Consider the following 16,324-nt stretch of genomic DNA (forward strand, 5'->3'; position numbering starts at 1 on the left):
AGCTTGGTATTTGGCAGTCAAGGATAAACTTTGACACCTCATCCAGCTCTCGCCCTCTCTTGGACGGAAGGGACAACACGCACTCGTCGAACCGGAATCCCAGATGGACGCCACTCACCAAAAGCGTCACCGAGATATTTGCCACCGAGAAACTCCCATGGCCAAAGGCTCCAATAATCCGACAGCGTCACAACGCTGATCAGAGCAAATCCTGTGACTTCCACGGGACCAAAGGCCACACCACCGAGGAATGCAAATCTTTGAAGGATATCGTCGAAACATTCGTCAAAGATGGAAAACTCACGCACCTCGTGGCGTCAATCAAGAACGGATGGAGGAATGACAATCGGTACAAGGGCAATGGACGAAAGCCCGTCGACATCAGCATTCACATGGTTCATGGCAACGTCAGAGGAAGAAAACGACGAACAGAGCCAAGTGCGTGGAATGAAGCTGAAGTGCGCTTCCCGCGTGTGCCAGGAGGGCCCAACAAAGAAGGCCCCATAATCATCAAAAGCCAATTGGGGCACTACATCACATCCCGCACTCTTGCGGATAACGTCGCTTCGTCAACGGTCATGTACAGGTAGTTCTTCGACAAGCTAGACGACGAAGACAAAGAACGCCTAGAAACGGTTTACGACTCGATGGAAGGGTTTGACGGCAGCACAAACACCCCCTTGGGTATCCTATCTTTCCCCGTCACTCTCACGGACGGGAAGTACTCCCGCACAGAAGACGTGGACTTCGTCGTAATGAGGAAGCCACACCACACATACGACATTCTCTTCGAAAGAGATGGGATGGCAAGATTTAATGCCGTGGTGTCTTCGGTCCATGGCATGATGGGATGGCCAACAGCTGAGGGTGTCGCGATGATCACGGGTATTCCCCAGGTATGCATCGCATCTGTCTCATCTAAACCCAAACCAAAGATGGCTAAACCGACCATTACCGAGCCAGAAGAATGGGCCTTCAATGGCAAATACCCTGACCAGGCCGTTACCATTGGCCCAACAATCACTAATCCCACACGCACCTTACTCAAACGCTTATTGCAAAAAAATGCTGACATCTTCGCGTGGACACCAGCTGACATGACTGGTGTACCCCGAAGTAAGGCGGAGCATAAGCTCAAGTGTGACCTGGCTTTTACGCCGGTCATACAAAAGCGTCGCGTAATGGGTGCGGAACAGGCTAACGCGTGTAGAACCCAAGTCAATGAACTCCTTGACGCAGGCATCGTACGCGTTAGTACATATCAAACATGGGTTGCAAATCCCGTCATGGTACCGAAATCCAACAAACAATGGCGCATGTGCATAGATTTTAAAGACCTAAACAAAGCATGCCCCAAGGATTGTTACCCGTTACCCGAAATTGACCTTAAGGTAGATTCGTTAGCACCGTTTCGCCTTAAATGCTTCCTTGATGCGTATAAGGGATACCATCAAATCCACATGGCCGTTGACGATCAGGACAAAACAGCATTCCGGACGCCCGATGGCACATTTTGTCACCAAATGATGCCATTTGGACTTAAGAATGTGGGGTCCACGTACCAAAGCCTGATGGACAAAGAGTTCCATGCCCAAATCGGGAGGAACTTAGAAGTTTACATGGATGACTTGGTCATCAAAAGCCTTGAGCCAGAGGCGATGTTGACAGACATCGAAGAAACTTTCAACACACTCAGAAAAATAAACATGAAGCTCAACCCGAGCAGGTGTTCCTTTGGGATGGAAGAAGGGAAGTTCTTAGGAGTCATCGTCACCAAAGATGGCTTCAGAGCGAACCCTTAAAAGGTCGAAGCCATTATGAAAATGGAATCACCTACTACCATCAAACAGGCTCAGATACTGAATGGACGACTAGTCGCACTTAACCGCTTTTTAGCAAACCATGCGGATAGGTCGTTCCCATTCGTGTCAACATTGAGAAATTGCTTGAAGAAAACGCACTTCCGCTGGACACCAGAAGCGGAAGCAACTTTTCAAGAGATTCGGTCACGCTTGATCGAACTCCCAACGCTCACAGCACCAGAAGTGGGGGAGGAATTAATTCTCTACCTCTCCGCCACAGACAGAGCAACCGGGGCAGTCTTACTAGTAGAACGAAAAGGCATCCAGATGCCCATCTACTATGTAAGCCGCGTCTTAACGGACGTGGAAACCCGGTACTCTACCCTGGAAAAATTAGTCTTAGCGCTTGTACAGGCTTCACGCAGGCTAAGACGAGATTTCCAAGGTCACCCAATCACCATTCTCACCAACTTCAAACTTGCAAACGTTCTAGGCAAACCCGAGTTGTCGGGACGCCTAGCCAAATGGGCAATTGAGTTGGGGGAATACGCGATAAAGTACAAGCCAAGACCAGCCATAAAAGGCCAGGTCTTGGCCGACTTTATTGCGGACGTCCCCGCATCGCGGGAGAAAGAGTGCCAGGAAGAGGCTCAACCCTCTCCAGCACAAGACATTAACGATGTCTGGCGACTCTATACTGATGGAGCAGCCAACAACGAAGGTTCAGGCGCAGGGTTGAAACTAATTAACCCGGCAGGCCAAGAATACACTTACGCTATTCAGCTTGATTTCCCAAGTACGAACAATGAAGCGGAATACGAAGCATTCTTGGCCGGATTAAGAATTGCGCGAAAAATGGGAGTGAAAAACTTGGAAGCCCACGTGGACTCCATGCTAGTAGCCAACCAGATAAACGGGACGTACACGGGCGTGAATGATATAATGGCCATGTGCCTTGCACAAGCCAAAACCCTTATGCGCGATTTTAACGATTGCAATGTTGTGCACATCAAGCGAAGCGAAAACAAATCTGTGGATGCGTTAAGTAAGCTTGCATCGTTAGCCTTCACCCACTTGGGAAAGGACATTCGCGTCGAACTTCTTGGAGCACCATCAGTCCCGCACAAGGAAATTTGTGTCATCCAAACCGGCACGGAAACATGGATGACACCAATCATAAAAATACAAATCTACCCTAACGGTTGGAAGGGATCTCAAGGTTCAAGCTTCGGGACCACTCCCTCCGAACCCACTTGAACCCGTACCATCAGTTGGCTGCGGCGGTTCAAGGAAAGCTTTGAGAACAGCTAGCCCGTCATCAGCAGCAGCAATTTCATTCACCTTCTCCACAACCGGATGCGGGAAGGCAGCATACTGGTTCACAGCTTGGTCGTAGGCAGCTTCAGTGTCAACATCGTGTAAAGGAAAGTTGGAAGGCGGGATGCCCTTCTCTGCAAATCCTAGACCAAGCAGGAAACCAGCTTTCTCCCCATCCTCATGAGAAGCGTTGAGGGCTGCACACATGGCATCGTCATAAGATGTGTTCGCGAAAATCCGATGCACAACCTACAAATATATATATATATATATATATATATATATATATATATATATATATATATATATATATATAAAACTTTTCTAAGTATAAAGAAGCGTAAAGCAAAGAAATTAAGGAACTATGCGTACCTGCGGCAACGCTTCTCGTAGAAGCCATCCCTTATTGACCAGAGCTTCTTGAAGGGTAGCTTCAGCTTGATCGTGGGCGCGTTCGGCTTCATTCTTGTTGAGGTTGGCAAGCAACACATCCTTGGCAGCAGCCTCTTCAACGCCCTTAAGCTTGCGCTTAGTGCGATCAAGCATACCCTTCTGATCCAAGAGCTCTTGTAGCTTATTGGCATCTTCTAAAGCCAAAGCATCATGAGCCCGCTGGAGTTCCTCTAGTTTGGCTTTATGCTCTTCATTCTCAGCGCGCAGAGGCTCAGCAATGGCTTCAGCTTTGGTGGCCCTTTCGGTAGCATTACGCGCAGTTTCCTTAGCCAACCTAAGCTGTTCGTTAACAGCTTGGGTAGCCTTGGAACGGGCCTCATGCCTGGCTTGGATCTCGGCCTCAAGGTCCTTGAAGGCCTTCTCTTTCTCCGCAGCGACGGCGGCAAGCCTCTTGTTTTCCTCCCGCAGTGCTCGCGCCTAAGCCACCTCTAGCCCACGCGCAGTCTTTAACTTGTCGTTTTCACGACAAAGTAACTCGACGTGCGGCTGCATCCGGGCAAGAAGGATTCGTAGCTCATTGGATAGCCTACCCTCCTGGTAGCTAGCCATTGCCTCCCCCAACGCACCGCTTGGAGCGGCATGGCGCGCCCAGTCGACACAGGCCGCGGCCGTCCTTAGAGTTGTTCCCCGGCGGATATTCCACCTTGGAGCATACACCTCATTGGAATCCGAAACTGCAAAAAACAAAAAACAGTTAGGAAAAAATGATAAGAAGGGATAATAAGCCAGAGTAACCCCACGCACATGTAGGGTCGATAACAGGCCGATAGCCGCTAAACCCATCACCTGAACCTAAAGGATATCCATCCAAGAGGTCAAGGAGATGGGAAGGAGGCAAAGGTCGGACTCCCTCATCAACAGAGGTAAGTCTAGAGGTTCCAACTCTAAACATACCTGAAGAACTGGCCCCAATAGAGGTAGTCGCTGGCGCCGAACGCGGCAATGCAGAAGCCATTGAGGTAGAGACCATCGGGGGTGAACTCATTTGAGATGAACTCACAACCGTGGTAGCTGCCGCAGCTGAGCTCGCAGAAAAAGTCACCGCCGGCCCAGTGAAGGATGTGGTAAAGATGGCACTGACGGCCGGCGGAGATGACGTCATAACTGGAACAGTTGCTTCAACAGTATGAACAACTGAACCAGCACCGGAAACAGGCGCAGCCGCCTGGGTCATCGCCTCGGATAGGTTGGCCAAACCTATCGTCGTGGGTCCTGAACTGCTTCCTCCCGCACCGCTCTGGAAAGCGGATACGTCCACTCCTGCATAAAGAACAAAATATTAAAAACAATGGCGGAAAGAAATGCGGAACAGGTACACAAAAAATATACTTACGGGTTTTCTTAATCTTGAAAGACCTGACAGGCGGAGACGAACCCGATGGAACTGGCCTCTTCACGCCAGTCACCGCCCCAACGCTTGGTTGCTCGGAGGTGACAGCCGTCTCAACCTCCGAGACAATGGTCTCATCACCACCAAGGTTCCCCGCTGCCTCCTCACTCTCAGTCTCGGAATCAGACTGATTCCCCAGGTCGACGACGGAAGCAACCTTCGCCTTGCCCTTCCCGCCAGCAGCCTTCTTCTTCCTCACAAAGAAAGGCCCATCTGCGGATCCCTCATCAGAAGATGACAAAATCAGAGGAATTCCAGCAGAAGTTTGAGCGTGAAGAGGACGAGGGTTAAAGAACTCCTTACCTGGCCGAGTGGCGCTCAAAATCTCGTGGCCTGGTGGATATACCTCTACGAATCTATCCGCCGTTTGCTCCAAAATGGGCAACTCGTTCTCATCAAGATCACGAGTACCCAACCGTGCGGGACCACCAGTCTCCCGCGGGTGCAAGAGCGATTGTAGGTCGTTCCCCTCTGAAATAAAAAAGATAATGTTAGAAGAAAAACCCTAAACCAACACAAAAGACAGAGCATACCGTAAGGGAAATAGTTCAAACCGTATTCAAGGACGATGGGCATTTGCGGCGTCCCAGACCCAGCATCCTTCCACACGCGGCTCATCTCGAGCATCACCATCCCAGATTCCGCGAAGCGATAGACCGGAGTCTGGATCTGGGAGATCTTGGCGAACCATTCTGTCTCCTGGTAATTTGAGGCGTGAAGGTTGGGAGCGCCCGCCCATTCTTGAATGTCATTGCGATGGGGACGACGCGAGCGGAGATGAATAAAAACTCCCGCTTCCAAGAACGAAGACTACGTTCGGTAGAGCAGATTTTCTACCCCTTGATCCGAGTAACAAGGGTATACCAACCCTGGATGCACCTCCAGGTGTAGAAGGTCATCAGACGGTCGACGCGGGGCTCGATGCCCAAAATACGGCACACCCATTCGAAATGGCGAACTTTAGCAATCGCCATTGGGTGCACCTCCGTCAAATGCACACCGTGTTTCTCCAAAACACGGTATACGAACTTCGTTAATGGGAATCTTAGATTCCCATATATGAAGAACGAGGCGTAAACCCCTATCTTGCCCTTTGGGGCATCGTACACCGTCTGATGGGGCTCCGGAAACTCTGGCTCATACGGCTCCAGCATGAACTTCTTGACGATGTAATGGTACACATCGACAGAAAGAGTATACTGCACTCGCCAGCAGTACTCTTATCGTCCTCATCGGACGTAGACGTCGGGTTCTCGAGGTAAACGTCAGACTCCTCGACGTTAACCTCAGGATCGTGAGTGGAAGAAGACATTTTTAAGAAAAAAGAAAGCGGTTTCAGAAGAATGCTCGCCGGAAAAGATGAGTATTCGCCGGAAATCGCTTAAAAGGGAAAGAGTGAAGTGAAGGTATGGGATGAGATGCACCCTCTACCCCCTTATATACTCATCGCAATGAATGCGATGAATTTAATGCGGAGGAGAGAGAGAGCGCAGGTGCAATGAAACGGCGACACGTGGATAAAGCAAGCTGGCAACAGGTGTCAGAATGGCGCGTGACATGAAACTCGCGCCCACGCGCCTGAAAAAGCGTCCTGATTGACCACATGCTGTCACGTCGTCATAACTTCCTGCACGTTCTAAAACCGTCAGAAGACGCCAACGTCCCTTCAGCCGTTTGGATTGTCCTTATCCTTTCACCAACTCTTCGAATTTCAGAAAGATTCAAAAAGATTCAAAAATAAGAGGGAATATACCCCCTTACCTTGGAAATCAAGAAACCATAAAACAAGTGCGGGTACAGTGTCAAGGCGAAACCCTTCACATACTTAGCACTTGCAGGGAATTGAAGCCAAGAAAATACCTTGGAAAACAAGGAACCGTAAGACAAGTGCGGGTACAGTGTCAAGGCGAAACCCTTCACACACTCTTAACACTTGTAGGGAATTGAACCCAAGATAGATCTAATGGATCATGCTTGCGGAAAGGGAAATAACACCCCCGCATGGCGGGAACGTTGAGAACTAGATTGTTTGAAGCTTCAAGGTGGAATTGGTTGTTTAACATAACTGATCACTATGTCAAACTACCAAAACCTCGTGGAGAATCTACACAAGTGAAACTCAACGCTCCCGACTTGCAGAGAGGTTACGCACCTACCCGCATCATACCCAAAGATCATGCAGAAAAAGTCGGGAATTTTCTGCAAGTGACATTAGGAAAACCGCGGGAAGAATCCCCACGGAAAACCTTAAAAAACGAAAACCCCCTTTTCAAAACCCCTTGCTTAAAGTCCAAAAGTTCACCTCACTTATTAAAAATTCATAAGAACAATGGACTGGGGGGACTTGAAGAGGTAGGTCCCAGCAAAGCCCAGTTGGACCAGCAACTCACCTTAAAGAGGTACGTCTGCGCAAAGACCAACTGGATCCGCAGGACCCACCATGCTCAGAGATGAAGACCTTACACGCAGTAAGCCAACTGTTCCCCCCTTGGTACAGTACCCTGCCTGTTCCCGCAGCTATGGGTACAAACCAAGAAGGAAGGCTACCCGCACTAACAGTAAAGCTACACGCATAAGGCACTAACTCTTATACTTCAGCAATGTCACCTGAAGAAGGAATGAGCACGGCGGGAATATTCCCGCCCAAAAGAGCCAGTCCGTACGCTTCCAGAAGATCTTTTGTACTATACCTACCAAGGTATGGACAAATAGACAAGATCTGGTAAAAGCGACCCATGAACCAATCACAGGGTGACAGCTCACCGACAATAGTACGAGGAGCAGCACGCTCCAGTACAAAATGTCACTATCAGGCGCTGCCTACCCACCAACTCCCATCGTGGCACGAACATAACCCGTAGTTGGTGGAAAATGAATATTATACGGCTGGCCGTACCTGCTTGGAAACCTACATTCGGCTATAAATACCCCAACACCTTGGAACGGTATTATTATCTCATATCATCTTCTCTTCTCTAGCTATTTCTCTCAATATACACTTATATTCAGAGCAGTCTAGTCTGATTCTCACGCTGAAGGGTGGTCACAAGGAGGAACCCCCCCTTCTCAGTGACGAGCTCACGGTGTCTGTTTTGCAGGTCGAGAAGAACAACCATCTTTGCCGGACCTAACCCTCGTGGGAAACATCTACTTAACCTTAAGATTATCCTTAATCTGCCGGGGCCATTTAGTGTTTCTTCATATAGAAATTCAATTCGGATAATTAAACCCAATATGTATATAAATATAGTTAGCGTGTATGCAACTTAAACTCTTAGAGCATTCTTAATGGGTTCTCCATCTCCATCTTTAAAATTTAACTAAAAACCACAATTTCTTAAATTTATACACCATTTTTTAAAAACCTCTCCCAACCCATTCTCCATTTCTATCTTTATATTCAGGCTGAGATATTGCGTTGCTTTTATCTTTCATGAATTTGTTATGATATGTAGCGGATGTTATTGTGATGAAGTTGCGGTGAGTTAATTCGACTCCTTTGATTCGGCCGGTTGTGCCGGAGGAGTATAGAATACCCGCAGTGTTGGATTGATCGACTTTTACATGAGTGTAATTAGGTTTTGAATTATGTAACATAGATTGAAACTCCGGAGAGTCGATTATTATTGTTGTTAGAGGTAATGAGGATGGAAGTTTATCCGCTACTGAGGAAGTAGCAAACGCGATGACGGGATTACTAAGACGGATTAAGTCCGTTAGCTCGGATTTAGTGGAAACCGGATTAACAGGTGAGATGGTGACACCGAGGTATAAAAGCGAGAAATATATTACTGGAATGTGGATGGAGGTTGGAGATATTATTAATGCTACTTGGTTTTTGGTGTGTAGATGAAATTTATTAACGAGTGATGCGGATAGAGAGTGGACTTGACGGATGAACTCGGTGTATGAGAGACGGTGGCTGGTAGCAGAGTCGATGAGAAAATCAGTAGAATATGAGAATGCAGCGTTGGATTGGAGGAGGGAGAGTGTGTACTCGGTGATGGAGAGTGGTTGTGACGGTGGCGGGAGAGGCGCCGGTGGGCGGAGGGTGTGGAAGGTTTTGGTGGTTGAACAAAATCTGTTACGGGGATCCATAGAGCTTGCATTCGCCATTGATAGTATATGGTTAGTGAAAACCAGTAGAACAAGTACACGCGAGTATAAAAAGGCAGTGCTAGTATTATATATTTACGTACACTTACACACGTAAATGTTTAGGTAGAACGTCCTATCCGGTAGGGGGGCAATAAAACCTAAACATTTCCAGTTCTAGAAGAAACGCGTTTTGGTGGGATCCTCATGGACAGCGACAGAAAGATACAGTGGCTGTGTTCGAACCCGGTGCGGCGGTGCTTTTCCGGTTTTATAAATAACCAATATCGTCGAATTAATGAGCGAACTTAGTATCATTTATAAAAAAAATTTGAACTCATTGATTATGAAATTTGTAGTTAATTCTTTTTAAGTATTGAATATTGTTTTTATAAAATATAAAAGTTTAAAAAAACTATAAAAATTATTAAAAAAAGTATAAATTGGATAACAAAATGATAAATCATATAAAATCTATTAAAAAAAAATTATTCGTATAATGAGCCAATAAAACCAACCTAATTAACCTACTTAGTAGCTTCGAATTTTATTAAGCTGGGTTTCAGTTAACGTTTTTAATGTATGCTTTTTACCTTTAAAATTGTTAGGATTTGTAATTAATGTTTTCAAATGTTATATGTTTGTCATAGCTCATTTAAATTCTTTTGTTAAATGAGGTCACACAGATATATTGTAGTTTTTTGACACACCGTCAAAAACCTACTAGTTTGATCTTTATTAGAGCGTTCACAATAAGGATTTTCAAAAACATAAAAAAAAACACGTCTACTCAGCTAAAACAGAAAAAAAAAACATATAAAACTCACTTAATAAAAAATCCAAAAAACACTCAAAAACATTAACACATCACCACCACATTTTACACTCCCCCTGGCCCCACCACCTACAAAAAATCTTGTGTTTTTTTTTTATTTTTTTTTGGAAAAACGTGATTGAAAAATGACTCATAAAAATTACACACGTAATAAGAAAAAATTGATGATATGTAAAAAGTAAAAATACACAAAAACACCCCCGAAAAAATGTCTTATTGTAGATGATCTTACAAGCATCTGTCTCGTTAGGAACAAGCATCTGTCTATTTGAGAACCTAAATCGGAACCACAATCTTCCTACCATAAAAAAAAACCAATCAATCACCAAAAATTCACCCACCCCTACTACCATTCAACCTCCACCACCAATAATCTTCACTTCCTTGTTAGAACCCCATTCACCTCTCTCGGCACCATACACTCACCCCTCTTGTATTAGCCTAAGAACTCGATCTACTACTTCTTTAGCAGCTTTAACTTAACCGTTGCCACACCTCAAAGTGGCACAAACATAAACCCCAAATCAATTTACCATAAGTTATGTCTAGAAGCTTTTTATTTTTTATTTTATCCTAAGACGTAAATAAATCATTTAAAAGTTTAATTTTTACTCGTCATCCATTATATAAAATGTTGTCTAACTTTTAGTCATTTAGACTAACTTCCATCCATTTCATCAGTTAGGTGGTAGCATGTGTATACCATTTCATGAGCAAAATAACAATTTCATTTTTACTTACATTTAAAGAATAAAAATATAATTTTAATTTCATAAAAATTTAGTTACATTTTCTCACCACCACCCCACCCACCCACAACCTATAGGGTGGCGAATGTGTCTTGGAAGGCGGCAATTGGGGTGGTGATAGCGTTTGAGAAGACCTTCATATCTTTATGATTATGTTGCCGTTGTTTATTATAAAAAAGTAGTAAAACCACGTAGGCATGGTTTCACACTCACTATGTTATGTAATATGGGTGTGGAAATTGAAGTTCGGTTTTTGCCCTTAAGTATAGTCATAACCGAACTTCGACTTTGGTTAATCAGTCGTGGCTAATCTCGGTTAATTAACTAAGTCAAGCACGGGCTACAATTGAACTATATAAACATGAAAAAGAATCGCTTACTTCATACGGGAATTGCCCGAAGGTGCATTGTCACATATACCAAATCCACATATATTCATCTCGACGTAAGCTCATGTCTTAAAGCTTTACTTGTGGGACTCAGTCGGTTAATCTCGGTTGTCAGTTTGGTTATCGGTTAATTTCGGTTAATATCCAAAAGCTTAGGTCAAATTAACGTTTCTCATATAAATCCTAAACAAATCCCTCACACTTATAAAACACTCTGTTCACCTCAGCTGCCGTGCCGTCGAGATTCATCACCGTCACCGTAACAATTATCCGGTCAAATCCATCAACAAACACTTAACACATAACCATCAACAAACAATGGGTAAGAAAACAAAGAAGCCAGGTAAAGGAAAGGAGAAAACCGAGAGAAAAACCGCCAAAGCAGAGGAGAAAAAAGCCCGGAGAGAGTCTAAAAAAGTCTCACCCGAAGACGATATCGACGCGATTCTGGTACACTCAATAAGCATAAGTTTATAACACATATACGTATTGTACTTTTCGGTTAGTGGTTATTAAGTTTATGGATGTTGAGTGTGTAGTTAAGCATTCAGAAGGAAGAAGCTAAGAAAAAGGAGATTCATGTTGAGGAAAACGCTCCTCGGCCGTCTCCACGGTCTAATTGCTCGGTATGTTTTTCAATTTTGTATATGGATTAGTAACTAGTAAGTATGTGATGTGAATTTGGAATCAATTAGGGTTTTGTTGTTGTTGTTGTTGTTGTGTAGTTGAATATTAATCCGTTGAAGGAAACTGAAATGATATTGTATGGTGGTGAATTCTACAATGGTACCAAGGTTTGTATAGTATAGCTCTTGTTAGTATAATATGTAATATTATATACTTCATAGTTCATCCTAGGCATGTAAATGGACCGAACGAACACGAATGGGGGCGTGTTCGTGTTCGTTTATTTAACTTTAATCTAGTTAAATCGAACATGAACATATAATAATAAATTTTTGTGCTTGTGCTTGTTTATCAAGAATGGGGCATGTTCATGTTTGTTTGTTTAAAACATAAACGGACACAAATGAACAAAAACAAACTTAAAAGAGCATAATAGAACATAATGGGCCAAACATAACCAAATGTTTGTATATACATATACATATAATTCAAACGAGCTCCTTTTATTTTTATATTTATGTATATATAACCACTTATGTATTTATTAAAATTTGAACAAACATAAACTGACGTTTATGAACATAAACGAATGAACAAACCATATGTTTGTGTTTGCTTGTTTAATTAAATGAATAAAAAAATGTGTTCATGTTCGTTTGTTTATTAAACAAACATAATAGAAGTTCCTACTGAACAGTTCATGAATGTTGGGTTCGTTTACAGGCCTAGTTCATCCTGTTTTTTGAAATTGTGATGGAACTTACTTTGCTAATGTTTGGCAGACGTACGTTTATGGTGATCTTTACCGGTATGATGTGAACAAAGGGGATTGGAAGCTAGTATCTAGCCCTAATAGTCCACCCCCTCGCAGCGCTCACCAGGCTGTTGCATGGAAGAATTACCTATATATTTTCGGTAATAAGTAGTAGAATTTTGATAATTCACACAGTTAAAGTACCTGTTTCATTCTTTAAAACGAGTTTAATATCGAATCTGGATTCCAAACTTGTTGCTTTTCAAGTTTTAATTTGATTTGGCTTATAAAGTAGCACTTACATTTTATAAAGGAGTGTATTTTAATTATATGTTTCCGTCACCAGGTGGTGAATTTGCGTCTCCTAATCAAGAGCGTTTCCATCACTACAAGGTAGAAATTATGGGCCTCGAATGTGTTTTCATGTTGATGTATATTATATTATATTTGAGTTTTTTCTATGCGTGGAATGTTACATTTTTCTGTTAATATAGGACTTTTGGATGTTGGATTTAAAGACAAATCAATGGGAACAGTTGAATTATAAAGGTTGTCCGAGTCCACGTTCTGGTCATCGGATGGTATGCTAATATATGTTATTAGTTACTTGGATTGTACATAACGCTTGCAGTTTTTTAGTTTCCAATGTGCAACTCTAAATGTACGCCTTGTTTGTAGGTTTTGTATAAGCACAAGCTCGTTGTTTTTGGTGGATTCTATGATACTCTTCGAGAAGTGAGGTTGGTATTTTTTATTTCTTTTAGTTTTTAGATATAATTGAGTTTTGATAACTTGTTCATCCTCTTTTTGTTACTTTGTTTACCTTTGCAGATATTTCAATGATCTGTTCGTCTTTGATTTGGATACTTTTAAGGTAATGTAGTTAACAAATTTGCATTTTTTTCATTATTTTTTAGCTAATTAATCAACTGAAACAAAGTAAACCATGTTGTTGCAGTGGCAAGAGATAAAACCGACACCTGGATGCTTATGGCCCAGTGCTAGGAGTGGTTTCCAACTATTTGTTTACCAAGAAGATGTGAGTAAATTATATTTAACAAAATTTTGAAATTTCTTGTTTATGTTTACATATTTACTGTTGATTGTAGATTTATTTATATGGTGGCTATTCGAAAGAGATATCTTCTGATAAAAACAGCAGCTCAGAGAAAGGGATTGTTCATTCGGATATGTGGGTGCTTGACCCTAAGACTTGGGTTTGGAATAAGGTATTTATGCTTCTTTCAAATCCCTCTTTCATTATTAATATATGTAATCATGGTTTGGATAAAATATACATGACTTTTATATTTACATTTGTCTCTATTTTCGATTAATTTTGAATTGGAACTAAAACTTCATGAAATATTCGGAAAAGTATATGACATAGAAACCTATAATATCAATGCATAAAAAAAAGAAATACAAAGAGAAAACACGCAAATCGAACCAAACTAGAAAATGTCCTCGTTATTATGAAATAAACTATGTAAGGCAAATAGTACTAAATAATATAAGTAGAGTAATTATTTTAACACTAGAGTAATTATTTTAACACTATAACTTTTGAACTAGAGTAATTATTATTACACTGTATTATTTTATATAACATAATTACTCTAGTTCAAAACTGTAATTACTCTAGTTATTTGTATGTTTAGTATGTTAATTTTATTTGTATCGGATCTCACCCCTATGTAATCATATAACTTGTTATTTATTGCATCGCCTTAAGCTTTCCTCAACATGTCGTTTTAGGTAAAGAAAGGCGGGATGCCACCTGGACCTCGTGCTGGTTTCTCTATGTGTGTACACAAAAGCCGAGCCGTGCTCTTTGGCGGAGTTGTGGACATGGAGGCTGAAGGTTGGCATCTTCGTTAATCTTCTTATGTACAATTGTTATGCGTTAACTATTAATTAGTTTTTATTGTATTTTAAGCTTGAAACCAGTTCTTTGCTTGTTAATTGGTACCAATTGCGTGTGTAGGTGATGTGCTAATGAGTTTGTTCTTGAATGAACTTTATGGCTTTCAATTGGACATCCATCGTTGGTAAATCCTGCATATCCTTATTGTTTTTAAGTACAAAGTTACAAACATAAAGCTTAATGATTTGCTTGTTTGCTATGGTTAAAATTAAGGTACCCTTTGGAGCTGAGAAAGGAGAAATCAACTAAAGATAAGGTATGTTTGGAGGTTATTGTTGCTTTTTTTCTTTTCATAGACTTTTTATCTAAGAGTTAGAGGTGGCAATTTGACTCATTATTTATGAATGTGGCCCTTTAGTTTTTTTTTTCCCCTTTAAATTTCTAATGGGTTAAACAAGTATAAGTGAAAAAAGTTGCTAAAAGGCAACCAGGTAGAAAGTTGCACAAAGTTTATATTTACGCATAAAACCTCCCAAGTCATTTTAATAAAAAATCTGATTGCTATTAAAATAACTTACTTTTAATACTTGGCACTGGCTTAATATTATAAAGGCCTAAAAATTTGTACAAATAAATTTTTAATCGGTTGACCCGCACCTAAAACATATCTTTACTTTTTTTTTTAAATAAAATTCGTCACATATATGGTTTCCTAAAATGACTTTGCAGATAAAAAAGCTTAAAAATGAAGAGTCTCTTAGGTAAAGCTTCATCTGACACTGGTACTGATCCAATGGAGATAGCTACCAATGATGAGAATGATAATATGGATTGTGACATTGACGATATCTCATCTAGTATGGAGAAAAACATCAACGTTAATGGTGCTGAGGTAGCAGTTAAATCTAATTTAAAGACCAGTGTTCTACTTTGGAAGAGATATGATAAAAGGTTAATAAAATATTCAAAATTTTATTCTCTTTCGGTTTTAACTTTTTTTTTGAAAGTCAGGTAGTGAAACCTTGTGGACGTATAAATGCCAGCATGGTGGTTGGAAAAGATACATTGTATATCTACGGGGGCATGATGGAAATTAAAGATCAAGAAAATCACACTTGATGATTTATATGCACTTAATCTCAGCAAACTTGATGAATGGAAATGCCTTATACCGGTTTGTTACATTCGTGAAGATTATATCTTAATTTTAATCTCAAATTTATATTTCTAATTTTTTATTTTGTATTTGTATAGGCATCCGAGCCTGAGTGGGTTGAAGCATCAGACGATGATGAAGAAGACGATGACGATGATGAAGATAGTGAAGATGAAAACGAGGAGAAAGATGACAGTGATGAAGAAGAAGAGGATGATATGGAGGTATTTTATATTCTAATATTGACGGGCATCTAGATTATTAATATACCTATAAATAATATTAAATGTTTTTCTGTTTGAAGGCGCAAAATGATGGTGTGGTGGGAGATGCTGTTGCAATAATAAAAGGTGAGGGGAAGAAACTTAGACGGAAGGAAAAACGAGCACGAATTGAACAAATTAGGGCCAGTCTTGGTCTTTCCGACTCTCAGAGAACTCCAATAGTAAGTTTCTGAATTCTGATCATATTATATACACTAATTATTTATACAAAAACTAAAAAAATTGACCGAAAGTGTTTCGGGTCAACCCGGGTTCCTAATACGTCTCAATTAGTAATTCAAATAATTTGTTGATTGACTTGTTATTTTATAGCCTGGGGAAGCTTTGAAAGACTTTTATAAACGGACAAACAGTTATTGGCAAATGGCAGCGTATGAGCATACTGCGCACACCGGAAAGGTTTGTTAGTTCTATTGACTTTTCTCTCAGCTTTGACCATAGTTTAGTTGACTTTTTTTCCCCTTTTCATTGCAGGAACTGCGTAAGGATGGTTTTGATCTTGCTGAATCTCGGTACAAAGAGCTGAAGCCCATCCTAGATGAGGTATCCCTAAGTGTTTGTTTTTTTTTTGGGAGTAAACTGCGGTTTTCGTCTCTGTGGTCTGTC

The 16,324-nt window shown here is 41.6% G+C and overlaps 1 protein-coding gene and 2 pseudogenes across 2 annotated transcripts; 2 read left to right on the top strand and 1 right to left on the bottom strand.

Moving 5' to 3' along the window:
- Window positions 1–8,319: 8,319 nt before the first annotated feature.
- LOC143608262 (4-coumarate--CoA ligase-like 9 pseudogene) lies at window positions 8,320–9,078 on the bottom strand (annotated as a pseudogene).
- A 2,165-nt stretch (window positions 9,079–11,243) lies between these two features.
- LOC143608263 (uncharacterized) lies at window positions 11,244–15,706 on the top strand (annotated as a pseudogene). The gene is made up of 16 exons (XR_013149212.1): window positions 11,244–11,480; window positions 11,570–11,656; window positions 11,756–11,824; window positions 12,440–12,572; window positions 12,758–12,804; window positions 12,906–12,992; window positions 13,090–13,151; window positions 13,243–13,285; window positions 13,370–13,450; window positions 13,521–13,640; window positions 14,170–14,275; window positions 14,399–14,462; window positions 14,552–14,594; window positions 15,008–15,200; window positions 15,290–15,452; window positions 15,533–15,706. The product of XR_013149212.1 is annotated as an uncharacterized LOC143608263 (transcript).
- On the top strand, window positions 15,696–16,261 carry LOC143608264 (uncharacterized; the record flags this gene model as incomplete). Its single annotated transcript, XM_077083357.1, has 3 exons — window positions 15,696–15,879; window positions 16,031–16,117; window positions 16,193–16,261. Coding segments are annotated over exons 1-3 (315 nt in total), but the record flags the coding sequence as incomplete, so codon positions are not given.
- Between the last annotated feature and the right edge of the window lie 63 nt (window positions 16,262–16,324).

Source organism: Bidens hawaiensis, unplaced genomic scaffold, assembly GCF_021521415.1.
Source record: "Bidens hawaiensis isolate Kalapana, Puna unplaced genomic scaffold, B.hawaiensis_p1.1 tig00115901_1, whole genome shotgun sequence".
NCBI classification, from domain to species: domain Eukaryota; kingdom Viridiplantae; phylum Streptophyta; class Magnoliopsida; order Asterales; family Asteraceae; genus Bidens; species Bidens hawaiensis.